Below are 21,840 nucleotides of genomic sequence, written 5' to 3' on the forward strand. Positions count from 1 at the left end.
CCGGTGCGCAGGAGGCGGGGCTTTTCCCAGCACGTGACGGCAGTGGTGGCCAATCGCGGCCGGGGAGGCGGGGCTGTGGCCTGGCGTTGCTGCGGAGCCCGGCGGGGTCGGAGCGGCCGCAGCGGAGGAGCGGGGTCAGCGGGGCCGGGGCCGGGCGGAGCGCGCAGGCAGCGGGGGCAGGCGGGGCTCTCCGGGAGCACCCGCCCTGACCGGGGCTCGGCCGCTACCGGGGCACGGCTGGGGCCGGAACGGGACCGACCGGGCCCTGCCCCGCCCCTTTCCCATCGCAGCCCTTCCTCTCCATTAGGCCCCGCCCCCCAACCGAGCCCCGTCCCCTTTTCTAGAGCTCCGCCCCTTCAACCAATGCCACGCCTCTTTTCGTAGCCACGCCCCCCCCCGGACCACGCCCCTCTCCGCACAGAGCATTTTCCCTTGCTGCCCTTAGCTCCGCCCCTCCAGCCTTGGCCACGCCCCTCCTGCTTTTAGCCCCGCCCCTCCTCCCTTGGCCCCGCCCCGGGCCATGTCGGACTCGGTGCTGCTGCTGCGGCGGGTGCGGGAGCGCAGTGGCGGGGCCGGGGAGGCGGCCCCCGCCGGTCCCGTGGCGGGGCCCGGGCTGGTGCCATCGCCCCGCCGCAAGCGGGGCCGTCGCCGCCGGTTCTACCCCGAGCACCGGGGTGTACCGGGCGCGCTGCTCCTTCCTGGACCTGAGCGAGGAGCAGGTGCTGCGGCGGTACCGGCTGGACAAAGCCGCCATCGCCGGGCTGTGCCGCGAGCTGGGCGCCGACCTGGAGAGCCTGACGGGCCGCAGCCATGCGCTGCCGGTGGCCGTCAAGGTGACGTCCGCCCTCACCTTCCTGGCGTCCGGCTCCTTCCAGACGGCCACGCGTGACAGCACCGGTATCAGCCAGTCGGCCATGTCCAACTGCTTGGCGCAGTTCCTGGAGGCCCTGCAGCGGCGGGCGGCGCGGTACATCACCTTCCCGACACCGGGGCACACCGGCACGGCCGCCGGTGCCTTCCCCGGGGTGCTGGGCCTGGTGGGCAGCATGCACGTGGCGCTACGGGCACCCTCCGAGAACGAGCCCGCATACCGCAACGCCGGCAACTACCACTCCATGAACATGCAGGTGGTGTGCGACGCCGCCGGCACCATCACCAACGTCGTGGCCAAATTCCCTGGTTCTTGCCCCAACGCCGCCGTCCTGGAGAATTCGGCCTTGGCGCGGCTGCTGGAGGGGGCTCGGCCTGACGGCGCCTGGCTGCTGGGTGAGGTGTGGGGCAAGGGGGTGGGTCTAGGGTGGGGTTGGGGATCTGGGGGGATGGCAGAGGGTCATGGGGTGACCAGAAGGTCTCAGGGATGATCTGGGGTCTGCAGGGGATGGGGGGGTGGCTATGGAAGACCCATAAGTGTGGGGGAGCCCTATGGGTCTGGGGTTTTCTCTCTCAGTTGAGACCTGAGTGTCTGGGGATGACCTGGGGGGGGTCTCTCAGGGCTGACCTGAGGGTCTGGGTCCAACCCTCGGACCCAGAGAACCCCCAGACCCCAGCGGGTACATGGATGTCCCCCATCCCCTCACCCCCCATGGGGGTCCCCGCACCCCCCTGACCCCTGGTGTCCCCCCCGCAGGTGACCGGAGCTACCCGCTGAAGCCGTGGCTGATGACCCCGATCGCTGCTCCCCGCGGCGCGGCCGAGGAACGCTACAATGCCCTGCACCACCAGGCGCTGGCAGCGCTGCGCCGGACACTGGCGCTGCTGCGGCTGCGGTTCCGCTGCCTGGACAAGGGCAGGGGGTGCCTGCAATACGCGCCCCAGAAGGTCTGCCAGATCTTCTTGGCTTGTTGCATCCTGCACAACATCGCCCTGCGCAGGCACATGCCCCTGGAGCTGCCCGAGGGGAGCCCCCTCCCCGAAACCGAGCCCGAGCTCCCGCTGCCGGCACCCCCAGGGCACATCTCCAGCGAGGCCCGGGCCGTGCGGGCACGCATCGTGCAGCAGGTCAAGGATGGGCTTGGCTGAGACCCCCCCCATAAGATGTGGGGGGGCTCTGTCCCTCTGGGGGCACCTGACCCTGGCTTTGTGTTGGCCACTGGTTTTGGGGGATATGAGAGTGGGGGGCAGCCCCTGCATGGGGAGGTCACCATCCCCTGCTAGGAGAGGGGTGTCCCCTTCCTTTTGGTGTGAGGGGTGTCCCCATTCTTTGCAGGGACGGGGGTTCCTCTGTTTGCAATGAGGGGTGTCCCACCATTTCCTACAAGGACAAAGAGGGGGGGTCCCCTTTCTCCCCATTTGCTGTGGGGAGAGTCCCCCCCATTCCCAGCGAGAAGGGGGTCCCAGTTCCCTATAACATGGAGCTCCCCTTTTTTGCTATGAGGGGGGGATCCCCACTCCCTACAAGAAGGGGGTCCCCCTATTTGTTGTCAGGGGGGGGTCCTTTGTCCTCTTACAAGGACAAAGAGGGGGGGTCCCTGTCCCTCCAGGAGCTGCTGTGCCCCAAGTTCAGCTCTGACCTCTCCCTCCCCCCCCCCCCCAGCCATGTCACACTCGTTTCGGGGTGAATAAATGTATTTTTGCAGCAGTTGTGCCTGGACTGGGGGCGCTGGGACCCCCCAGAAGAGGGGGGACACCCCACAACAACCCCTCCCGTGCTTTATTGACACCCCAGCACTTCAGCACCCGCCGGGCTGGGGGGGCCGGTGCGGGTCCCTCCCCAGGTGCACCCTGGAAAGCCGCTGGGCACCGGCGCTGCTGCAGCCGGTAAAGCATCTCCGCCACGTCCCGCCGCGTCTCCTCACCGCAGGGACGGTCCTGGACATCACCGCGTTCCCGAAGCCCTCCCATAGGAGCCGGAACGGAAGAAGCGGCCGGGGTCGGGGCCGTGCTCCTCCAGCAGCAGCTCCCACTGCAGGACCCCATCGGCTGCGGCTTCCCAAGCCCCCAGCGCCGCGTCCAGGCTCGCCAGGGCCTCTCCGGTGCCGAACTCCACCGCCACCGCCAGCCTCGAATGCTCGGGGACGCCCCGCACGGCCCAGAGCCCGTGCAGGCGGCTCTGCAACCGCTCCGGCCCCACCGGTGCCTGGTCCGGCAGCGCCGGCTTCCACAGCCCCTTCTCGTACGGCTCCGCTGACGCCGGTTCCAGCAGCCCCTTCCCGCACGGCTCCATTGACGCCGGTAGCGGCTCCCGGTGCGGCTCCGTGGCTCCCGCCGGCCTCTCCTCACCGCGCAGGTGGAAAACAGAGCGGAGAAAACCGGAGCCGGAGACGAGCTCGGGGTCACCATGGAAGCGGAGCCCGGGCTGCCGCCGCCGCCGCCGGGGGTCCCTGGGCCGTGTGGGGCCTCCCCGCCGGTGTCAGCCGGGGGGCAGCAGATCCGCGGCTGTCGCTGCCGGTTCTACCGGAGCCGCAGCCGCTCGCCGGGAAGGGCCTTGCTCTCGTCCCCGCCGGTGTCCGCTGGGTCCCGGTGGGGCACCGGGGAGAGGCGTCGGGGGGGGGGGGCGGCAGTGGGACCCCGCTCGGGGCTCCCGGGGGGGCGGAGCCGGTTGCTCCGGGGGGTCGCTGTGCCGGCGGAGGGGTGCGGGTCAGCGCCCCAAAAGCGCTCTGCACCCCCCTATGGGGACCCCTGCGCTCGTGGCCCCCCCCGGTCCCGTTCCCCCCCCCCCGGGTCGCCCCTGCCGCTCACCGCGCTGTTGCCATGGCGACAGCACGCCGGAGGTGGTGCTAGCGACAAATCCGTCCCCCTTCTAACGAACCCACTTCCGGTCCGCTCCCATAACGGGCCGGGCGCCCCAGCGGCCTTTGTGAGTGGTTCCGGGTGCAGAGTCCGCGGCCATGGCGGAACCGGGAGCGAGCGGGAGCAGCTGCCGGGTCAGAGCCGCTCCGGGGGTGCGGGGGCTGGGGTGCAGGACCCCGGGAGCCGGGTTGGGGAGGGCAGCGTCCGGGCCACGGGGGATTGGGGTGCGGAGCCCCTGTTACAGGAGCTTTGGGGGTGCAGAGCCCCTTGCGCAGCGCTTTTAGGGGTGCAGCGCCCCGGTTACAGCAGTTCAGGGGGTGCAGGACACCTTGCACCGCAGTTTTGGGGGTGCAGAGCCCCATTTACAGCAGTTCAGGGGTGCAGGACTCATTGCAGGGCAGTTCAGGATGTGCAGGACACCTTTAAGAGCAGTTTTAGGGGTGCAGAGCCCCGGTTGCAGCAGTTCAGGATGTGCAGGACACCTTGCACAGCAGTTTTGGGGATGAAGAGCCCCATTTACAGCAGTTCGGGGGGGCAGGACCCCTTTAAGAGCAGTTCAGGGGGTGCAAAGCCCTGGTTGCAGCACTTTTAGGGGTGCAGAGCCCCGGTTAGAGCAGTTCAAGGGGTGCAGGACCCCTCACGGGTGCTGACCCCCATCCCGCAGCTGGAGTTCGCGGTGCAGATGCGGTGCCAGAGCTGTGCAGACGCCGTGCGGGCAGCGCTGGATGGAGCCCCCGGTGAGCCCCCGTCCCAGTGCGGGTTTTCCCCCCCAACTCCCCGAACCGCCCCCCCCCCCCATCACCCGGTGCCCCCCGCAGGCGTGCGGCTGCTGGAGCTGCGGCCGGAGGCGCAGTCGGTGCTGGTGGAGACCACGGTGGCTGCGGAGCGGGTGCGGGAGCTGCTGGAGCGCTCGGGGCGCCGCGCGGTGCTGAAGGGAATGGGGGGCTCTGAGGCCGGTGAGTGCGGGTTCGGGGGTTGGAGGGGGGCACGGGGGGGGGGGTTGGGTGCTGATGTTTCCCCCCCCCCCCCCCCCCATCGCAGCGAGCCTGGGGGCAGCGGTGGCCGCGCTCTCCGGCCCCGGCGCCGTGCGGGGTCTGGTGCGGTTCCTGCAGGTCTCCCCCACGCGGTGCCTGGTGGACGGAGCCGTCGATGGGCTCCCCCCGGGCCCCCACGGGCTCCACGTCCATGAATTCGGGGACCTCTCGCAGCCCTGTGACAGGTATGGGACCCGCTGGGGGGCACACGGGACACTCCCCCCACACACACACACCGGTGCTGAGGTGCTCACCCCGTGTCTCCCCTCTTTCCAGCTGCGGGGGACACTTTAACCCCGATGGGGAGCACCATGGGGGACCCCAGGACCAGCACCGGGTGAGTCAGCGGCTGTGGGGTTGTGGGGGGCTCCTGGACACCCCCTGAGCCCCCCTAATACCGCCCCTCGCCCCACTGCAGCATGTCGGGGACCTGGGGAACATTTGGGCTGATGCTGAGGGCAGAGCCAGCTTCCGCATGGAGGATTCACGCCTGAAGGTGAGGCTGGGACCCACGGCCATGGTGGGGATCCAGACTGCTCCCCATGGCTGTGTGTGGGGTCTGACCCCAGTTCTATGGCCGTGGGGAGGGGTCCAGACTGCTCCCCATGGCTGTGTGTGGGGTCTCACCCCAGTTCTATGGCTATGGGGGGTGTTGGGCTGTGCCCCACGGCTGTGGGGAGTGGGTCCAGCCCCATCCCTACGGCTCTGGGGGTTCTGCCAGGTCTGGGACATCATCGGGCGCTCGGTGGTGGTGGACGCGGGCGAGGACGACCTGGGCCGAGGCTCCCACCCGCTCTCCCGGGTGACGGGGAACTCGGGGCCAGGGTAAGTGCTTTGGGGGGGGGGGGGGGGTCCGGGAGGGCTGCTCATGCCCTCACCTCCCGTGACCCCCGTTTCCCCCCCCTCCAGGCTGGCCTGCGGCGTCGTGGCCCGTGCAGCCGGGCTCTTCCAGAACCCCAAGCGGGTCTGCTCCTGCGACGGCCTCACCCTCTGGGAGGAGCGGGACCGGGCCACAGGGGCCCCCAGCCCCACGGCAGCCCCCAGCCCCACAGCGGCTTCCAGCCCCATGGGGACCCCCAGCCCCACGGCGGCCCCGGCCCCCCACCTCTAGTAGCAGCCCCGGGCCATCAATAAACGTTCACTGGCTCTGCAGCCTCCGCGGCTTTAGGGGGGGCCGGGGCTGCCCGTCCCCGCGGCTTTCGGCGCTGCGCAACCCGCGGCCCCTTTAAGAGGGGGCGTGGCCAAAGCGGAGGGGGCGGTGTCCAGGGGGCGTGGCTTGTACGGCGTTGTGTATGGGGGCGGGGCCGGCGGGGGGGGGGAGGTGGTTGCGCATGCGTAGTGCTGAAGGCGCGCAGCCGTTGCGCAGGCGCAGTGCGCGATCGCGCGTCCCGCTCGGCGCTGAGGAGACGCCGCCATTTTGTGCGGCCGCCGCTCGGTTCCGCTCCGCTCCCTTCGGCCGCCGCCATGCGCCCCGGCGTGAAGCTCTTCGTGGGCAACGTCCCCGAGGAGGCGACGGCGGAGGAGCTGAGCGAGCTGTTCGCCGGCACCGCCGGGCCCGTGCTCGGCATCGCCCTCATGAAGCAGTTCGCCTTCGTGCACCTCCGCGATGAGGCGGCGGCGGCCCGCGCCATCTCCCAGCTCAACGGGCACCAACTTCACGGCCGCCGCATCGTGGTGGAGCCCTCCCGGCCCCGGCCCACCAACACCTGCAAGATCTTCGTGGGGAACGTGTCTGCCGCCTGCACCAGCGGCGAGCTGCGCTCGCTCTTCCAGCAGTACGGCACCGTGGTCGAGTGCGACGTGGTGAAAGGTACCGGACCCGCCGCCGCGGACGGGGCTCCGCACACTCCAGCCCCGTTCGCCCCCCGCCCTGGGGCAGCCCTCGCCGCTGGCTCGTCGCTCTCCTCCGTGCTCGGAACCGCTCCGGCCCCGCTCTCGGCTCGGGTGACCCGTGTTCCGTCTGCCCCCTCCCCAAGCCGCCCCCGGCGCGATCTGGCGGCGGCGCCGCCACGCACGGAGCAGGGGGCGGGGGCCTCCTGCCGACCCCCCCGGCCGCAGCCGGAGCCGGGCGAGCCCCTGTGGGCTGCTCACATCCGATCCCTGCCCCGTTAAATCCTCCCCACCCCTCCACAGTGCGCTCGCTCCAGCCAGGCCGCGGCCTCCATCATCGCCTCCCAGGCGGGGTTAACCCCCTGCCCGCTGCCGCCTCCGCGGCTGTTCCCAGCGCAGCTTCACCTCCACAAACGCGCTCCCACGTGGAGCAGTCGCTTGCCCATCCGCAGAGGTGGGAGAGCCAAAGCACATAGAGAACACACTGTGAAACCGCGGGTCCGGGACCCCCCAGCACCGAGTGCTCGGGGGGACGGTGTCAGCCCCGTGGCACAGAGACAGCCCCGAGGTCCCTGTCCCCGCCGCTCCTCCCCGCGGGAGGTGATGTTGTTGCCTCTGCTCTCTCGTCCCAGGTCACAGCTTCCCAACGGAGCCCATCAGAAACTGCCCCAGACCGGGGCCAACAGCTTCTGGCATCCTCTTTGGCCAGTGGCTGACTCGTGGGGTTCCCCCAGAGAGGGCTGGGGGTGGAGGGAGAAGACGTCCCTCTCCTGATGCTGCTGGAGCGGGATACGTGGATGTGGGATGGGAGCCCAGGGAGGGGCGGGATGGCAAAGAGGAGTAGAGGGGGACGTGCAGGAGGTGGGGGAAGCGGTGCTGATGTTCAGCCAGAGTTTGAGGTACCAGGATGGGGTTTGCTGCGCTCCCGTGGTTGGACTGCCCTGGCTGAGCCATACAGCAGCCTTCTGGTCATATGCTGTCACCAGCGGTACCGGTTATGGTGACCCCTGGCCCATGGCTGCAGGGGGAACGCCCTTCAGCCCCGTGCCGGCCTCCCGGACCCGTCGTGCCACAGGGACACCCCTCGGCTGCTGTGGTGGCATCTGAGTCCCAACCCCATGGGCCTGGTGTGGGCACGGTGCAGTGGTGAGAGCTGTGCCAGGGGACGGGCAGAGGGGGATCCGCTGTACCGCCGCAGACCTGGCACAGACACTCCGGGTCCCGCTTCTCCCTCTCCTGCCTCGCTCTCCATCTCCTTTCACCACCTCTCTGCTTCTGGGCCGTGTTGTGCCGCTCGCCCCGGGGTGCAGTGCTGCAGATTGTGCTCAGGTGCTCCCTTCTCCTTCATTTCCTGCCTCTCTCCCCCTCTCCTCCCTGGCCTCTCTTCTCCCACTTTCTTTCTCCTGCCAGAGACTCAATGTCTCAGTGGGCAGGGGCCTCCTCTGGCTTTGCTCCACTTATTGCCAGGACTGCCTGGCTGGGACCCCAGGGCTCTTGGTGCCCATGTGCTGAAGATGGGTAGGGAGGAGCTGTGGTGCCACAGGGCAGGGTGCTGAGCTGCGGGGGTACAGCTGAAAACGGGGGGAAATAGGGCAAACCAGAGCTGTGCTGGGGTGTTCAGGGGCCGCTGAGTGGGAGGCTGGGTGCGTTAGGCTGTGCCCAGATTCATTGTGGGGTGGAAGCACATGAAGGTGGTTCTGTCTCTGCTGCCTGAGCAGTAGAGCAGGGCCGGCGGAGCCCGTCCCAGCGCCTGTCCTGCCGCTGCTGAGCCACCATGGCCCCTGTGAGGCTCCTTAAGCATTCAACCCTGTAACGAATTGTCTTTTCTCCCCCCCTCACTGATAATCCTCTGTCTGCTGCTTTATCAGACTATGCATTTGTTCACATGGAGAACGAAGCAGATGCAAAGGTTGCCATCGAAAACCTTAACGGGAAGGAGGTGAAGGGGCGCAGAGTGAACGTGGAACTCTCCACCAACGTCCAGAAGAAGGGTGCGGGTCAGGCCCTGCCGCCCGCCCTCGGCCTCGACAAGACCAAGAGGATCGGCCTGGAATACCGAGAGAAGTTCCAGCCCAAGATCGAGGGCTTTGACCAGCAGCGCCGGGTGGCCGACGCTGCCTTCCCCTCAGCTGCCAATGCCGGCTACGCTGCCGCCTCCTCCCTGTACGATTACCAGCAGCGCTTCGGCACTGGTGGCGCTGGCAAGTACGAGGCTTTCGAGGCGCAGGCCAGGCCCGTCTCCCCTTCCTACTTTGGGAGAGACCGCAGCCCACTCCGGCGCTCCCCGACCCGCGCCGGTTACGCAGCAGTGACGCTCCCCATGACAGCACAGCCTGCGACTTACCGTGCCCAGCCCTCGGCCTCGCTGGGGGCTACGTACCGCGCCCAGCCCTCAGCCTCCCTCGGCGTGGCCTATCGCCCGCAGCCCACCACTGGCCAGGCTGCTTCCTACCGCACCCAGCCCTCTGCCTCGCTGGGGGCTACGTACCGCTCCCAGCCCTCCATCTCCCTCGGCGCCTCTGGTGCGCAGCCCGCCGCCAACTCCCTTGGCTCCTACAGTGCCCAGGCCCCTGCTTCCTATGGCGCGCAGCCTGCCGCCTCCCAGCTCTCTGGCTACGGTGTCCAGTCCGCTACCATCGTCTCCTCGTACGGGGCGCAGGCTGCCTCTGGCTACCCCACTTCCTACAGTGCCCAGGCTGCCACTGCTGTTGCCTACGGTGCCCCAGCAGCTGCTGGCCCCACTGCCTCCTACGGTGTCCAGGCTGTGGCCACGCATGTGGCCTCCTACAGCACCCAGCCTGCTGCTGGCTACAGTGCACAGCCCATAGACGGCCATGCTGCTGCCTACGGTGCACAGCCTGGTGCCACGCTCTCTGCCTCCTATGGCGTGCAGGCCGTGGCCACACACATCACCTCCTACGGTGCCCAGGCAGTGGCCAGTCACGCCGCCGCTGCCTACCAGCCTGTGCCCGGCCACTCAGTCTCGTACGGCGCCCAACCAGCACCTGCGCTCTCGGCCCCCTATGGTGCGCAGCCTGTTGCCGGTCACTCTGCTGCCTATGGTGCCCAGCCCACCGCCAACCTGCCCTCCTCCTACGGCAGCCAGTCTGCTGTCACCGCGCTCTCAGCCACCTACGGCGCCCAGGCGGGCTCCTCGCTGGCAGCTTATGGCAGCCAGGCCATCAACGCCTCCTACAAGGCACAGGCGTCGGCCCCACTGACGGCTGCGTACCGGCCGCAGCCCTCTGGCTCGATGGCGGCGTCCTACCCGGCGCAGCAGCCCTCCTCCGCCTCGCTGGCGGCTGCCTACCGAGCCCAACCGGGCAGCGCCTACGACGGGCCGAGCCAGCTGGGGCAGCCCACAGCCTCCTACCTGGGCCTGTCACAGGCCACCATCGCACCGCCATACGAGCGCACCCGCCTCTCTCCACCTCGCAGCGCCGCCTACGACGACCCATACAAAAAATCCTCCGCTATGGCTAAAAGGTACGGCGCCGGGCCGGGCACCGGGTGGCCACGCAGTGTGCTCTGTGCCACCCCGGTGGGTGCCAGTGCCCATCTAGGGGCTTAGTGTCAGCTCCGGCGTGTGGAAGGGTGGGTGCTGTGTGCCAGGGTGGTGGGGATGGGGCTTCGTCCGGGGCGATAGAGCCGGCGGTGGGGCTTCCTGCAGCGTCTGATCTGTGTCCAGTGCCAGCCTGGCGGTGTTGCGCTGCTGCGGTGCGTCCCTGTGCGGGACGCGATGGCCGCTGGTGGTGGATTTGGGCGCTTTGCCCTTCATTCACCACGTGTCTCTTCTCTTGAGCAGGTACGGCTCCGAGCGCCGTCTCTCTGACCTCTCAGATTACCGGCGCTTAGCAGACTCGCCGCTTGCGTACCGCCGCTCACCAACAAAGTCCCCGCTGGATTACCGCCGCCTCCCGGAAGCGCACCCCGATTACGCCCGGTACTCGGGCACTTACGGCGATTACCTGCCCGCCGCCCGCGTCCACTCGGGCTACCAGCGCCGCCTCTGAGCCGCTGATAGCGGGCAGGCTGCGTGCGCTGCAGCACGGTTCGGTTCTGGCTATCGCCCCCAGGGGCAGGACGGTTCTTTTTTAGCTGCTTTTTCCTTTCTCTTTTTTGGAGTTGTTTTAGAAGGATCCATGCTTACGGTTGGAAAGTGGGTGCTGGGTGCCGGGCGCGTGGTTCACCATCCCCTCCCGCCGTAGCGTGGTAGCGCCGTCTTTTGTGGTTTCAACTATTGGCACCGGTTATAGCCCAGGCAGTCGTTGCCACTGAGCAGAGCCCACAGTCTTTTATACCACGAGTTCCCCCTTTTGGGGTTCATTCCCCCTTTGGCAGCGTCAGTCCGCGGCAGGGCGCCGGCTCAGCGCAGCACCGAGGTTTTGTATGACTGTAAATAAACGTTGGGCTCTTCACCGTTTCCCAGCTGCCTCCCGTTTGGTTCTTTCCCTCCCCCAGTGCTTCAGGGGCACCAGCAATGCCATTGGTGAGGGGTTTATAACACCGGCACTGGCTCCATCCACCTCCAAGAACCTGGCTTTGTGTGGTGCTGTGCAGTAAGTGCCAGAGCTACTGGCAGACTCAAGAGCACAGTTGGTATTTTGGCAGCAGCAGGAAGTGCCACAGCATTGCCAAAAGCATTGCTGGACTATGCCACAGCGCACACACATTGGTGCCTGGTGCATTTTTTTTGCATGAGAAAAGCTGGTTTTAGGAGGTGAGACTTGAGTCAGTGAAGCAGGGTCTGTGTTTGCTCTGGTTGTGTGTGCGTGGTGCCGTGCCCTGACTGTTCCTATCACCACAACAGTATCCAACAGTGCCGTTGTCTCTGCCCCTGAGCCGGGGCAGTCCCAGTTGTGCCATGGGGGATCAGTAACCACGGTGGGAATGAGTTGCACAGAAGGGACTAACACTTCTCCCCTCCTTTTCCAGGGCAGGTGCTGGGAGACGTGCACCCAGTGACGGAGGAGCCGGCGGGTGAGCACACAAAGGAAATGAGGTGGAGTGACCCTGGAAGCGGCGGGTGACAAGGGGCTCCCAAAGGGCCAGGATGTCAATGAAAGCAGGATCCTGGGCCTAAGCAAGCACCGAGAGACAAGGGGGAGCAGTGCAACAACAAGCCCCTTTAGGGCATTAATGGAGTTAATTCACAGGTAGCTGCAGAGGTGCTGCCTGGGAGAGAAGGAGGAGGAAGCACAGCAGGGTGCAAGGGTGCAGCTGCCCTGCATAGGGGCACTGGGATGAGAGCCAGGAGGTCATCAAAACCCAGCCCCTGCCTGTTAGCAGAGCAATGTGTGGGGCTGCGATCCTCCCCAGGCTCATTGCCCCTTCATTTGCAGCATAGACCCCATGGGGACCCCGGCTGGGAGCTCCTCAGCACAGGCAGGGCCGCAGGCAGCACCAGTAAGTCCAGGAGGCTACGAGCTGGTGTAAGTGGGGGGGTAATTGAGTCCAGAGAAATAATGGGGGGCGGAGCCAGGGGGTTTGTTAAAAACTGGAGTTTATTTTACCGGGCAGTGGGGCTGGGGGACGCTAAGTGCCGCGGGATGAGCTCCACGCGCAAGGCTGGCCCTCCCATGCCGGTGCGGCACGGCGGCCTCAGTCAGCTCTGCGGCATTTGGGACTGAAAAGCTACGAGTGGATTATTCACCCTCTTAAAAAATAAAGAAAAAAAAAGAAATAATAATAATAATAATAATCAAGGAGGCTCCGGCGAGGGCTCCGCGCGGGCGGCAAAGCAAAGCAAAGCTGGCGCTGCGGGTATGGCTACGGCTACACTCGCTCAACCACCTGAGCCTAGACCAGCTAGGGGGGGGACAGGGGCCCCCGAACTACCTGAAAAGCAAATCCTGACCACAAGAACGGAAAAGCTGGGCTGGGGGCACACAACAGGGAAAGGGCTCAAACTATTCCTGACCAAGCTGGGAAGAAGCTGAGCGTCCGTTAGGAACCGACTCATTGGCTGAGCCTGGCTGGAAGCCTGGCGCAGCCCGAGACGCGCGGTGCCGATTCGGTGTGCGACGGGAACCCGACGTCCAGCCGCAAATATCTTACCTGAAAAGAGAAAAGCAGAGTTGGCGCAAGCGCCGGGATGGTGCCGGGGACCAGGCCGAGCCCCGGCGTAGCTTCCTGAGACACAGCGGAGTCCTGGCGTGGTGCCGGGGGCTGCTGGGCTCCACTGGGATCGTGGCCATCCTGGGAGGACCCGTGCCAGGGCAGTAACCCAGCCAGTGGAGGCTTTTACCGGGCAGATCCCAGGAGCACCGTCCCGGACAGGAGCAATTCCCAGGGAATACGTATGGCAGCCACGGCACTCAGGGCTGGCGGCTCTGTGGGAACCCCCCACCACACGGTAGCGGTGCCAGCACGGCACACAGGCTCAGCACTGGCTGCGGAGACATTACAAGCAGCACGAGCCACGAGGGAGAGCAACCCACCAGGACTGACAAGCTCCACCAGCAGCACCGATTGCCACAGTGCATCCTCACCGGGCAGAGCATCCAGAGCCACCACCTGGGCTTTAACGCCCGGCAAGCCCTGGCTCTGCTTAACCGCAGCCGTTCATTCCGGCTCACATAGAGGCACAGACGCTCAACCAGCACAACCAGTGCCCGGGGGGGGCTGCAGCCCCCCCATTATCTGCAGCAGCCGGGGTTCCCCCTCCCGCCGCACAGCAGCCGTGCCAAGACGCTCACCTCCGGCTCAAAAGGCAGAGTACCGCGCCCGGTCCGCGTACGGGTCCCGCCCGAACCGCTGCAGGTCGTAGAGGGAGGCCCGGGCCACCGAGGAGACCGGCGACAGTTGCCCACGCTCGTACGTGTACGCCTCTCCGACGGTGGTGGCCGCGGCGGCCGTGCGGCGCAGGGGGCTTCTATCCCGGGTGTAATAGGTGGAGGAGGCGGCCGCCGCGGCGGCGGTGGCGGCAGCGGCGACGGCAGCCGCCGCGCCTGGGGTCGGCAGCAGAGCTCTATCGTACGCGTCTAAGGTGGTGGGGATGCGACTGGCCATGGCTGTGGTGGCGGCCATGGCCGAGGACTGGACCTGGGAGTACTGGGCGTACTGGGAGTACTGGGCCATGGTCTGCTCCGCGTAGGCGTCGTACGCAGAGGCCGTGGCGTAGGAGCGGACGCGGTAGCGCTTGTAGTAGTCGGCCATCCCGCCGTACGCCTCATCGTAATACACGGTCTCCCCATAGCCCGCGGTGTAGGGAGTGCGCACGGCTCCGTACTGCTCATTATAGGCCTCGGCAAAGTCCGCCACTTGCCCCGGGCGATCTACCGGGCACTCCTTAGACCAGTGCCCTTCCTTCCCGCAGCGGTAGCAGCCGCTCTTGTCTCCCATCCCGGGCGCCGTCCGCAGCCGGCTGGTGGACAACTGCACGCGCATCCGCTTGCCTTGAGGAGAGAGACGCGAGAGGGAAGCCATCAGTGAGGCCGCACCGAGAGGCTTCTCACAACCACCGGCACCAGCGGGACGGGACTGGCCGCAGCCCAACCCTCGCGCAGCCTCCGATGGCGCTGGGCACCGCGGCAGGGAGCAACCCGGCGCAGGAGGAGCTCACAATGGGCTTGAGCGGGAGCTGGCCACCGGCCACCTGACTTACCAGGAGAACACCAGCAAGACCAAGCACTGCCCATGCCCAGCTAAACCAGGCTGGGCTCTGGTGACTCCACCAGCCAACAACTACCCCAGTACGCAGCCCAAGACAGCTTTTTGCCAGCACCCAGCGGTGCTGCTGCAGCAGCCTGGGATGAGCCCGCGGCACCATTGGCCCCGCACAAGCTTCCCGTCGGAAAACGCTCCCGCCAGTGGCGGGAAGACGAAGGCAACACCGGGCGACCCCGGAGCACGGCACGAGGCAAGCCAAGCGCAGCCGCGGCACTTGCTGGTCCCACGGATGCCACCGCAGCTGCGGAAGCTCCGGATGCAGCTGCACCATCCCGGTGGGAGAGGGAACCCCCGAACAGGGGCAGTGGGATTTGCCAGTACCCCCGCCTGCAGCACCGGACACCTCCCTGACGCCCCGGCCGGCCGGAGACCACGCTCGCCACGAGCTCGAATCCGGACGCTCAGCCCCGGCGCTGCGTCCGCGGCTGCCAGCGAAAGCTCCCGCGCCGAGACGGCGAGAGCCCGAGCGAGCGATGCCGCGTGCCGCCGGCACCGGGGCCGCGGCCGGCGCGGGATCGGGCGCCTCTGCTCACCCTCTTACCAGGCAGGGCAAGGCTACGAGGGCGGGCGGCAGCCTGGCTTCACGCCGCGCCGTCGGCACAAGAGTTGGGACTTCGCCGTCGGGATCCTCCTGCGGGGCGGCCGTGCTGGGTTAAGTCAGAGATGGGTCAGTCCCGTCCTCCCCCAGCCCCGAACGCCCCTGCCCTCGCTCCGGCACCGCGCCGGGAACGGCCTCCTCGTGCCCTGTGCGGCACAACAGGAGATGGGATGTGGAAAAGAGAGCAAAAACCAAACTAAACCCCCCCAATTGCAGTGAAGGGAAGGGCGGGCGAGCCCGGTGGGGCCGGCTGAGGCCTCACCCATGGTGCTGCTGCTGCTGCTGCAACCCCAACCTGCGCAGCCGGAGCTGGAAGAGGGAGCGAAAACATCTAACGGGAATACCGGGAATCCTCCCAGCCCCGTCCCCGGCGCGGATCACCTTGGAACTCGGTGTTGTCCAGCCCGCGGATGGCCTCCACCGCGTCCTCCGCCCGCTCCATGTGCACGAAGGCGTAATCCTTGACGATGTCGCACTCGATGACGGGGCCGTACTCCTCGAACTTGGCCCGCAGCTCCAGGTTGGTGCAGGCGGGGCTGATGTTGCCCACGTGCAGCTTGGTGGAGGCCTTGCTCTTGTTCTTGCTGGCCTCCACGTTGATGCAGACGCCGTGCAGCTTGTGGTGGTGCAGGTTCCGGATGGCGTCCTCGGCCGCCGTCTTGTCCTCGATGTGCACGAAGCCGTAGTTCTTGATGATGTCGCACTCCAGCACCTTCCCGTACTGCTCGAACAGGGAGCGGATCTCCTGCTCCGTCGCCTCCCGCGGCAGGTTCCCGATGAACAGCTTCACCATCTCGAACAGCCTGGCCGGGGGGGGGGCGGTCAGTGCTGTTCTATGTGCGGTACCCCCCCCCCCCCCCCGGAGCCCCGCATCCCTGCAGAGCCCCCAAACCCTGCCCCTCCCCCCCCCATGTCTGTGCCCCCAAAACACTGCACCCCCCCCCACCCCTCGGGGCTCTTTGTCTCCCGAACCCCCCCCACAAAGCCTCCGCTCGCCCCAGCGGCCCGGCCCCACAGCAGCGCTGCCGGTCCCGGTTCCGCACCCCCCCCCCCCCTCCATCGCCCCCTCCATCCCCATCGCCGCCCCCCCCCCCCCCCGCTCCCTTCCCCCCGGTACCGGCTCCGCCGCGGCCCCGCCCCCACCTGCGCCCCGTCCGCCGCGCCGTGCTCACAAAATGGCGGCGGCGCTGCCCGGCTCGGGCTCCGCCCACTGCGCTCCCATTGGGCAGCTCCGCTGCCCGTCAGGCGCCTGGCCCGTCCCGCGGAGCAGCAGCAGCCAATCACGAGCGGGCAGGGGCGGGGCGCTGGAGCGGTCCATTGAGGACTCCGTGGTGGGGGGAGCACTGCTGTGACCCGCGGGCGCCCCGGACCACATCCGGTCCCAAACCCTCGCGTCCCATCCCATGCCCGCCCCGGTTCCAGTCTCAGCCCAGTCTCATTCTGTCCATGGTCCAACCCCATTCCATCCTCATCCTTCCCCGCCCATCTCCATTGCGTTCTAATCCCATCACCATCCAATTTTATCCCTATTTCAATCCTGTCCCCCTCCTATCCATATCCCAATCCCGGTTTTAATATATCCCCATCCCATCCCCATTCCAATCCTATCCCTATCCTATCTATACGTCAATTCCATTCCCAACCCATCCCGTCCACATTCCATTCCCATCCCAATCATAATCCCATAATCATCCCAAACTAATTCTGTTCCCATTCTACCCATATCCCAACCCAATTCTCAACTCGTCCCACCCCCATTCCCATCCTGTTCCCTTCCTATCCCCATCGCAATCCATTCCCCATCCCCATTCCCATCCCATCCCATTCCAGCACGCTCAGTCCGGTCTCTGCAGTCACTTTATTGGGGTTGGGCTGTGCGGGGACATCACCGGGACGTGGGGGCACGCGGGGACCCCGGGCTGGGGGGGGGGCGCTCACCCCCCCCCTTGCTGCCCCCCCTCCTGTCCCTCCATCGGTTCCGCGGGGCCCCCCCTTGTCCCGGCCCCCCCCCCCTCCCCGTCTCTATTTGTTCTTCTTGAAGAAGCTGAAGCGCTTCTCGCGCTCCCGGTCCTTGTCACGCGCGCGGGGGGCACCCTCGGCTGGGGGTGGCACCGGGGGCATGCTCATGGCGCGGGTCACCCCCTTCCCGCCCACCGGGACCCCCCCCGGCGCCTCCAGCCGGGACCCTGGTGCCAGCGCGGCCGCAGCCTGGATCACCCGCAGCCACGTGCTCATCTCCGCCTGCAAGGTGTCAATGGGTGTGCAACGTGTGAATGGGTGTGCAACGTGTGAATGGGTGTGCAACGTGTCAATGGGTGTGCAACGCGTCAATGGGTGCGCAAGGCTTCAATGGGTGTGTAACGTGTCAATGGGTGCGCAAGGTGTCAATGGGTGCGTAACATGTGAATGGGTGTGTAACATGTCAGTGGGTGTGCAAGGTGTCAATGGGTGTGCAACGTGTGAATGGGTGTGCAAGGCTTCAATGGGTGTGTAACGTGTCAATGGGTGTGTAACGTGTCAATGGGTGCGCAAGGTGTCAATGGGTGTGTAACATGTGAATGGGTGTGTAACATGTCAGTGGGTGTGCAAGGTGTCAATGGGTGTGTAACATGTGAATGGGTGTGAATGGGTGTGCAATGGTGTCAGTGTGTGTGCAATGGTGTGAATGGGTGTTCAATGATGTGAATGGCTGTGCAACATATGAATGGGTGTGCAACGGTGTCTGCGTGTGTGCAACGGTGTGAATGGGTGTGTAATGGTGTCAGTGTGTGTGCAACGTGTGAATGGGTGTGCAACGTGTGAATGGGTGTGCAATGATGTGAATGGGTCTGCAATGATGTGAATGGGTGTGCAACGTATGAATGGGTGTGCAACATGAATGGGTGTGCAATGTTGTGAATGGGTGTGCAACGTATGAATGGGTGTGCAATGTTCTGAATGGGTGTGCAACGTATGAATGGGTGTGCAACAGTGTCAATGGGTATGCAATGTGTCAATGGGTGTGCAATGTGTCAATGGGTGTGCAATGGGGTAAGCAGTGTCCACATCTTCCGCTGGTGCCGCACACACGCGTGTGCACACTCTCTGCCATTCACACATGGTTGAGCACATGTGTTCACGCGTGTGATGTGTGTGTGTGTCCCTGCCATCCACCCTGTGCGGTCTCACCTCATCCTTGGCCTGGAAGAGATACTCCTTGCCGTCGCTCAGCCTGGGGGGGGGACAGGGCTCAGCCCCACGTATCCCACATATCCCCCTTTATTCCCCCTTATCCCTCACATCCTCCCTTATCCTCTCCCTATCCCCCATATCCCCTCACACCCCCTCACATTGCCCACATCCCCCTTATCCCCATATCCCCCACACCCCTGTGCCCCCCCATCCCGTACCCCAGTTTAAAGACGTGCTTCCTCTTCTTGTAGTGGGTGGCGGGGTGGCAGCGGGCCCCGCGCAGGATGGCGGGGGGCTCCCCATGGAACGGGGCCCCGGCCCCCCCCGCGCTCTTGGCGTCCTTGTAGAAGCTGAGGCTGCCCCCCCGCAGCACACAGTACACGCTCTGCCAGGACCTGGGGGGATAGGGGTTGGGGGGGATGAATCTGGGGGGGGACAGGGATTTGGGGGGGACAACAGAGCCATGGTGGGGGTGGAAACGGGGGGCGAGGCAGGGAAATCAGCCCCACAGGGTGACACGGAGCCATGGGGGGGGCACAGCTCCGCGAGGGGGGACACAGGCTGGGGACACACGGTGCTGTTGGGGGGGGCACATGGCCGGGGGGGGACACGGTTCTACAGGGACACACAGGGGGGTGTGGGCAAAACGGGGTGTGGCCAAGAGGGGGCGTGGCTTAGGAAGGGTGTGGCCAGTTGGGTGTCACGAAGGGTGTGTTCTAAGGGGGGCGTGGCCTGGGTGGGTGTGTCCGAGGGGGTCCTCACCGATTGGGTGCCCTCTTGCCCTGCGCCTCCATCTCGTGCTTGCGGCAGAGCCCCCCCTCCAGGCTCTCGGGGGCGGGGGGGCCGCGGGGGGGCAGCGTGGCCGCGTGCGAGGGGTCAGGGGCCGGGACCCCCCCCGGGCGCCCCCGGGGTGACCCCCCCGCGCCAGGACCCCGCTCCTGCGCCCCATTGCTGAGCCCCGGCGGCACCTGCAGGGGCACAGGGGAGTGGTGGGGCCCCTCCTCCTATCGGGGGGGCCCCTTCTATTGGGGGGGCCCCCCAACTGGCAAGGGGGTCCCGGCGGGGGGGGCTCGGGGGGGTTACCTGTGCTGCGGCGCTGTCGGGGCAGATCCCGTTAACAGCCGGTGCCTCCGGTGGGCGGCTCTGCTGGGCCGGGACACTGGGGGGGGACACGGGGGTGGGCGAAAGGACCGGGACCCCCACTGTCAGCTCGAGACCCTCACTGCGTCCCCCCCCTCGTGTCCCTTCTTTCCCCAGGACCCCAATATCCCCTCAGTGTCTCCTGTGCCCCCCTTCCCTCCAAATCCCCACTGTCCCCCCCATTTCCCATGTCCCCTGGGCCCCCCCAGCACCCCGATATCCACCCCCTTATCCCTGGTCCCCGATATCCCCACGTTGTCCCACTGGGACCCACGTCCCCTTTTCAGGACAACCCCGTAAACCCCCTATGGCCCCCATCTCCCCAACTCCCCCCCCCCGCGACCTGAATGTCCCCCCCATGTCCCCCCCATGTCCCCCCCATGTCCCCCTGCACCGCTCCGTGTCCCCCCGCCGCGCCCCGCCCCTCACCGCTGCTCCCCGGTCCCCACGCCCCCGTTCTGTGTTTCGGGGGGCACCGCTGGGGGGGTCGCCCCGGCCTCAGGCTTTGCAGGGGGGGGGGTGGGCGGCCGCTTCCTCCTCGCCTCCTCCTCCTCCCGCCGCCGCCGCTCCTTCTCCTCCAGCTACGGGGGTACAAGGGGGGGTCAGAGCCTGCCCCGGGGCTCAGCCGGTACCGGGATGGGGTCGGTGCCTGCCCCGGGGCTCAGCCGGTACCGGGATGGGGTCGGTGCCTGCCCCGGGGCTCAGCCGGTACCGGGATGGGGTCAGAGCCTGCCCTGGGCTCAGCCGGGACCGGGATGGGGTCGGTGCCTGCCCCGGGGCTCAGCCGGTACCGGGATGGGGTCGGTGCCTGCCCCGGGGCTCAGCCGGTACCGGGATGGGGTCAGAGCCTGCCCTGGGCTCAGCCGGTACCGGGATGGGGTCAGAGCCTGCCCTGGGCTCAGCCGGTACCAGGATGGGGTCAGAGCCTGCCCTGGGCTCAGCCGGTACCGGGATGGGGTCGGTGCCTGCCCCGGGGCCCAGCCGCTGCCTGCCCCGCCGTCCCCTCACCGTTGTGAGCCGCTCCAGCGCAGCGAATCGCTCCTCCCAGGCGGCCGCCGCTTTCTGGAAGCTCTGGTGCCGCTTGATGAGGTTTTCCACCTCGGCCACGCTGGTGCCGAGCTCCGCCGAGCGCAGCAGCGGCTCCTGGCTGCAGAGCCACGCCTCGGCCATGCTCGCGTCCCTCCCGAACATCAGCACCTCCAGCGCTGCGGGGACACGGGGGGGTGGTCACCGGTGACACTGTCACATCCCCCCCCCCCCGCCGTGTCCCCGCAGGGTGCCCCCCGCACCGATCTGCAGCCAGTCCATCTTCTCCTTCCAGCGGTCCCCGATGTCCCGGCGGCGCTCCTGGAGCTGTGAGAGCTTCTCCGAGATCTGGGATAGAGGGGGGAGAGTGTGGGATGGGGAGGGGGATGCAGGGATGGGGATGGGGACACAGAGATAGGGACATGGGGGTGGGGGAAGGGGAATGAGGATGGGGACGTGGAGATGGGGACACGTTGATGAAGACAGATACGGGGATGGAGACAGGGAGATGAGGAGGGGGATACGGATGGGGAGGATGCAGGGATGGAGACAGGGACATGAACTGTGCCACAGGGACAGAGACACAGAGAAGTGGACAAGAACACAGGGATGAGGACAGAGACATGGAGAGGTGGATGGGGACATGAGGACAGTGACAGGGATGAGGACGCAGGGATGAGGACGCAGCGATGGGGATGAGCACAGGGCCAGCACCTTGTCGGCAGCGTAGTGGCCCTTGTCAAGCAGCGCGGTGCCCATGGCCACGCAGGCATCGAAGCTGTCGGCGCGCGCCTCCACCTCCGCCTTGATGCTCTGGTGGTTCTTGATCACCAGGTCAGCCGAGGACACGTCCCTGTGCCAGGGATGGGGACACCGTGAGCATCCCCACGGCACCGCCACCCCCCTGGCACATCCCCCCCATCACCGGGTGCCCTCTCACCGCGGGCGCTCCTGGCCCTCGATCTGCAGGCGGACGCCGTCCATCCAGAGCAGCAGGTCCCGCACGGCGCGCAGGAACCGGAACTTGTCCACAGTGTCGAGGAGCAGCCGGCGCCGGCCCTGGCTGGAGCCGCGCAGCTCGGCCCAGGCCTGGCTCACGGCGCGCTCGTGCCGCCGGATGTCGGCCGCCTTCTCGCCCGCGTACGCCTTCTCCAGCCGCGCCGCGTCCTCCTGTACCTGCCGCACCTGCGGGGCCGCGGGGAGGGTGGGTGCGCCAGGACTGCACCGCATCAGTGCTACCGGGTGCTACCGGCTGCACCGGCTGTGCTACACCAAGTGGTACTGACTGTGCCCTGTGGTACCAGCTGCACCGGGTGCTACCGGCTGTGCCCTGTGCTATCGGCTGTACTCTGTGGTACCGGCTGCACAGGGTGCTACCGGCTGTGCCATGTGGTATCGGCTGTACCCTGTGGTATCAGCTGTGCCCTGTGGTATCGGCTGTACTCTGTGGTACTGGCTGCACAGGGTGCTATTGGCTGTGCCATGTGGTATCGGCTGTACCCTGTGGTATCAGCTGCACTGGGTGCTATCAGCTGTATCATGTGGTATCAGCTGTGCTGCACCAAGTGGTACCGACTGTGCCATGTGGTACTGGCTGTGCTATATGGTACCAGCTGCACCGGGTGCTACCGGCTACAACAG

At 66.8% G+C, this 21,840-nt stretch overlaps 5 protein-coding genes across 13 annotated transcripts; 3 read left to right on the forward strand and 2 right to left on the reverse strand.

Annotated features, from left to right (window-relative positions):
- Positions 1–83: 83 nt before the first annotated feature.
- On the forward strand, positions 84–2,578 carry LOC136006716 (putative nuclease HARBI1). The gene is made up of 2 exons (XM_065664788.1): positions 84–1,266; positions 1,628–2,578. The coding sequence occupies exons 1-2, from the start codon at positions 915–917 to the stop codon at positions 2,017–2,019; spliced, it is 744 nt and encodes a 247-aa protein (XP_065520860.1). The 5' UTR covers positions 84–914; the 3' UTR covers positions 2,020–2,578.
- A 1,198-nt stretch (positions 2,579–3,776) lies between these two features.
- Positions 3,777–5,915, forward strand: CCS (copper chaperone for superoxide dismutase). 2 transcript variants are annotated; one of them, XM_065664766.1, is made up of 8 exons: positions 3,777–3,863; positions 4,394–4,466; positions 4,548–4,685; positions 4,771–4,948; positions 5,040–5,100; positions 5,182–5,259; positions 5,485–5,588; positions 5,673–5,915. In XM_065664766.1, the coding sequence occupies exons 1-8, from the start codon at positions 3,828–3,830 to the stop codon at positions 5,872–5,874; spliced, it is 870 nt and encodes a 289-aa protein (XP_065520838.1). In that variant the 5' UTR covers positions 3,777–3,827; the 3' UTR covers positions 5,875–5,915. The 2 variants fall into 2 exon arrangements, with proteins under 2 accessions (XP_065520838.1, XP_065520837.1); XM_065664765.1 differs by having other exon boundaries at positions 3,806–3,881.
- Positions 5,916–6,079: 164 nt separating this feature from the next.
- On the forward strand, positions 6,080–11,016 carry RBM14 (RNA binding motif protein 14). The gene is given in 4 exon segments (XM_065664749.1): positions 6,080–6,196; positions 6,198–6,573; positions 8,462–10,079; positions 10,399–11,016. Coding segments are annotated over 4 exon segments (2,304 nt in total). The 5' UTR covers positions 6,080–6,094; the 3' UTR covers positions 10,607–11,016.
- Positions 11,017–12,079: 1,063 nt separating this feature from the next.
- Positions 12,080–16,103, reverse strand: LOC136006699 (RNA-binding protein 4B-like). Of its 8 annotated transcripts, none has more exons than XR_010609237.1 (4): positions 16,006–16,088; positions 15,244–15,665; positions 12,651–13,990; positions 12,080–12,249 (listed from the first exon to the last, which is right to left on the reverse strand). XR_010609237.1 is itself a non-coding variant. In XM_065664759.1 (4 exons), the coding sequence occupies exons 2-3, from the start codon at positions 15,653–15,655 to the stop codon at positions 13,299–13,301; spliced, it is 1,104 nt and encodes a 367-aa protein (XP_065520831.1). In that variant the 5' UTR covers positions 15,656–15,665; positions 16,006–16,088; the 3' UTR covers positions 12,080–12,249; positions 13,292–13,298. The 8 variants fall into 8 exon arrangements, 7 of the variants coding, with proteins under 7 accessions (XP_065520831.1, XP_065520829.1, XP_065520833.1 ...); XM_065664759.1 differs by having other exon boundaries at positions 13,292–13,990; XM_065664757.1 differs by having other exon boundaries at positions 12,080–12,650; positions 13,292–13,990.
- A 598-nt stretch (positions 16,104–16,701) lies between these two features.
- On the reverse strand, positions 16,702–21,588 carry LOC136006696 (spectrin beta chain, non-erythrocytic 2-like). The gene is made up of 10 exons (XM_065664750.1): positions 21,140–21,588; positions 20,914–21,052; positions 20,463–20,547; positions 20,182–20,378; positions 19,603–19,754; positions 19,117–19,192; positions 18,796–19,001; positions 18,252–18,428; positions 18,031–18,073; positions 16,702–17,103 (listed from the first exon to the last, which is right to left on the reverse strand). The coding sequence occupies exons 1-10, from the start codon at positions 21,427–21,429 to the stop codon at positions 16,885–16,887; spliced, it is 1,584 nt and encodes a 527-aa protein (XP_065520822.1). The 5' UTR covers positions 21,430–21,588; the 3' UTR covers positions 16,702–16,884.
- Between the last annotated feature and the right edge of the window lie 252 nt (positions 21,589–21,840).

This window comes from Lathamus discolor, unplaced genomic scaffold (assembly GCF_037157495.1).
Source record: "Lathamus discolor isolate bLatDis1 unplaced genomic scaffold, bLatDis1.hap1 Scaffold_59, whole genome shotgun sequence".
Taxonomy (NCBI): domain Eukaryota; kingdom Metazoa; phylum Chordata; class Aves; order Psittaciformes; family Psittacidae; genus Lathamus; species Lathamus discolor.

What these genes read in the sequence shown, in the direction of transcription:
- LOC136006696 (XM_065664750.1), bottom strand. Translation starts at nt 21,429, where the DNA reads ATGCGGTGCAGTCCTGGCGCACCCACCCTCCCCGCGGCCCCGCAGGTG. An exon ending in CCGACAGCGCCGCAGCACAG is followed by an intron (nt 19,002 to 19,116) that starts GTAACCCCCCCG and finishes GTGCCCCTGCAG; the next exon opens with GTGCCGCCGGGGCTCAGCAA. An exon ending in GGCAAGAGGGCACCCAATCG is followed by an intron (nt 18,429 to 18,795) that starts GTGAGGACCCCC and finishes CTATCCCCCCAG; the next exon opens with GTCCTGGCAGAGCGTGTACT.
- LOC136006699 (XM_065664761.1), bottom strand. Translation starts at nt 15,655, where the DNA reads ATGGTGAAGCTGTTCATCGGGAACCTGCCGCGGGAGGCGACGGAGCAG. An exon ending in GGACAACACCGAGTTCCAAG is followed by an intron (nt 13,991 to 15,243) that starts GTGATCCGCGCC and finishes TCTCTCCTCAAG; the next exon opens with GCAAGCGGATGCGCGTGCAG.
- CCS (XM_065664765.1), top strand. Translation starts at nt 3,828, where the DNA reads ATGGCGGAACCGGGAGCGAGCGGGAGCAGCTGCCGGGTCAGAGCCGCT. An exon ending in AATGGGGGGCTCTGAGGCCG is followed by an intron (nt 4,686 to 4,770) that starts GTGAGTGCGGGT and finishes CCCCCATCGCAG; the next exon opens with CGAGCCTGGGGGCAGCGGTG. An exon ending in TGGAGGATTCACGCCTGAAG is followed by an intron (nt 5,260 to 5,484) that starts GTGAGGCTGGGA and finishes GGGTTCTGCCAG; the next exon opens with GTCTGGGACATCATCGGGCG.
- LOC136006716 (XM_065664788.1), top strand. Translation starts at nt 915, where the DNA reads ATGTCCAACTGCTTGGCGCAGTTCCTGGAGGCCCTGCAGCGGCGGGCG. An exon ending in TGACGGCGCCTGGCTGCTGG is followed by an intron (nt 1,267 to 1,627) that starts GTGAGGTGTGGG and finishes TCCCCCCCGCAG; the next exon opens with GTGACCGGAGCTACCCGCTG.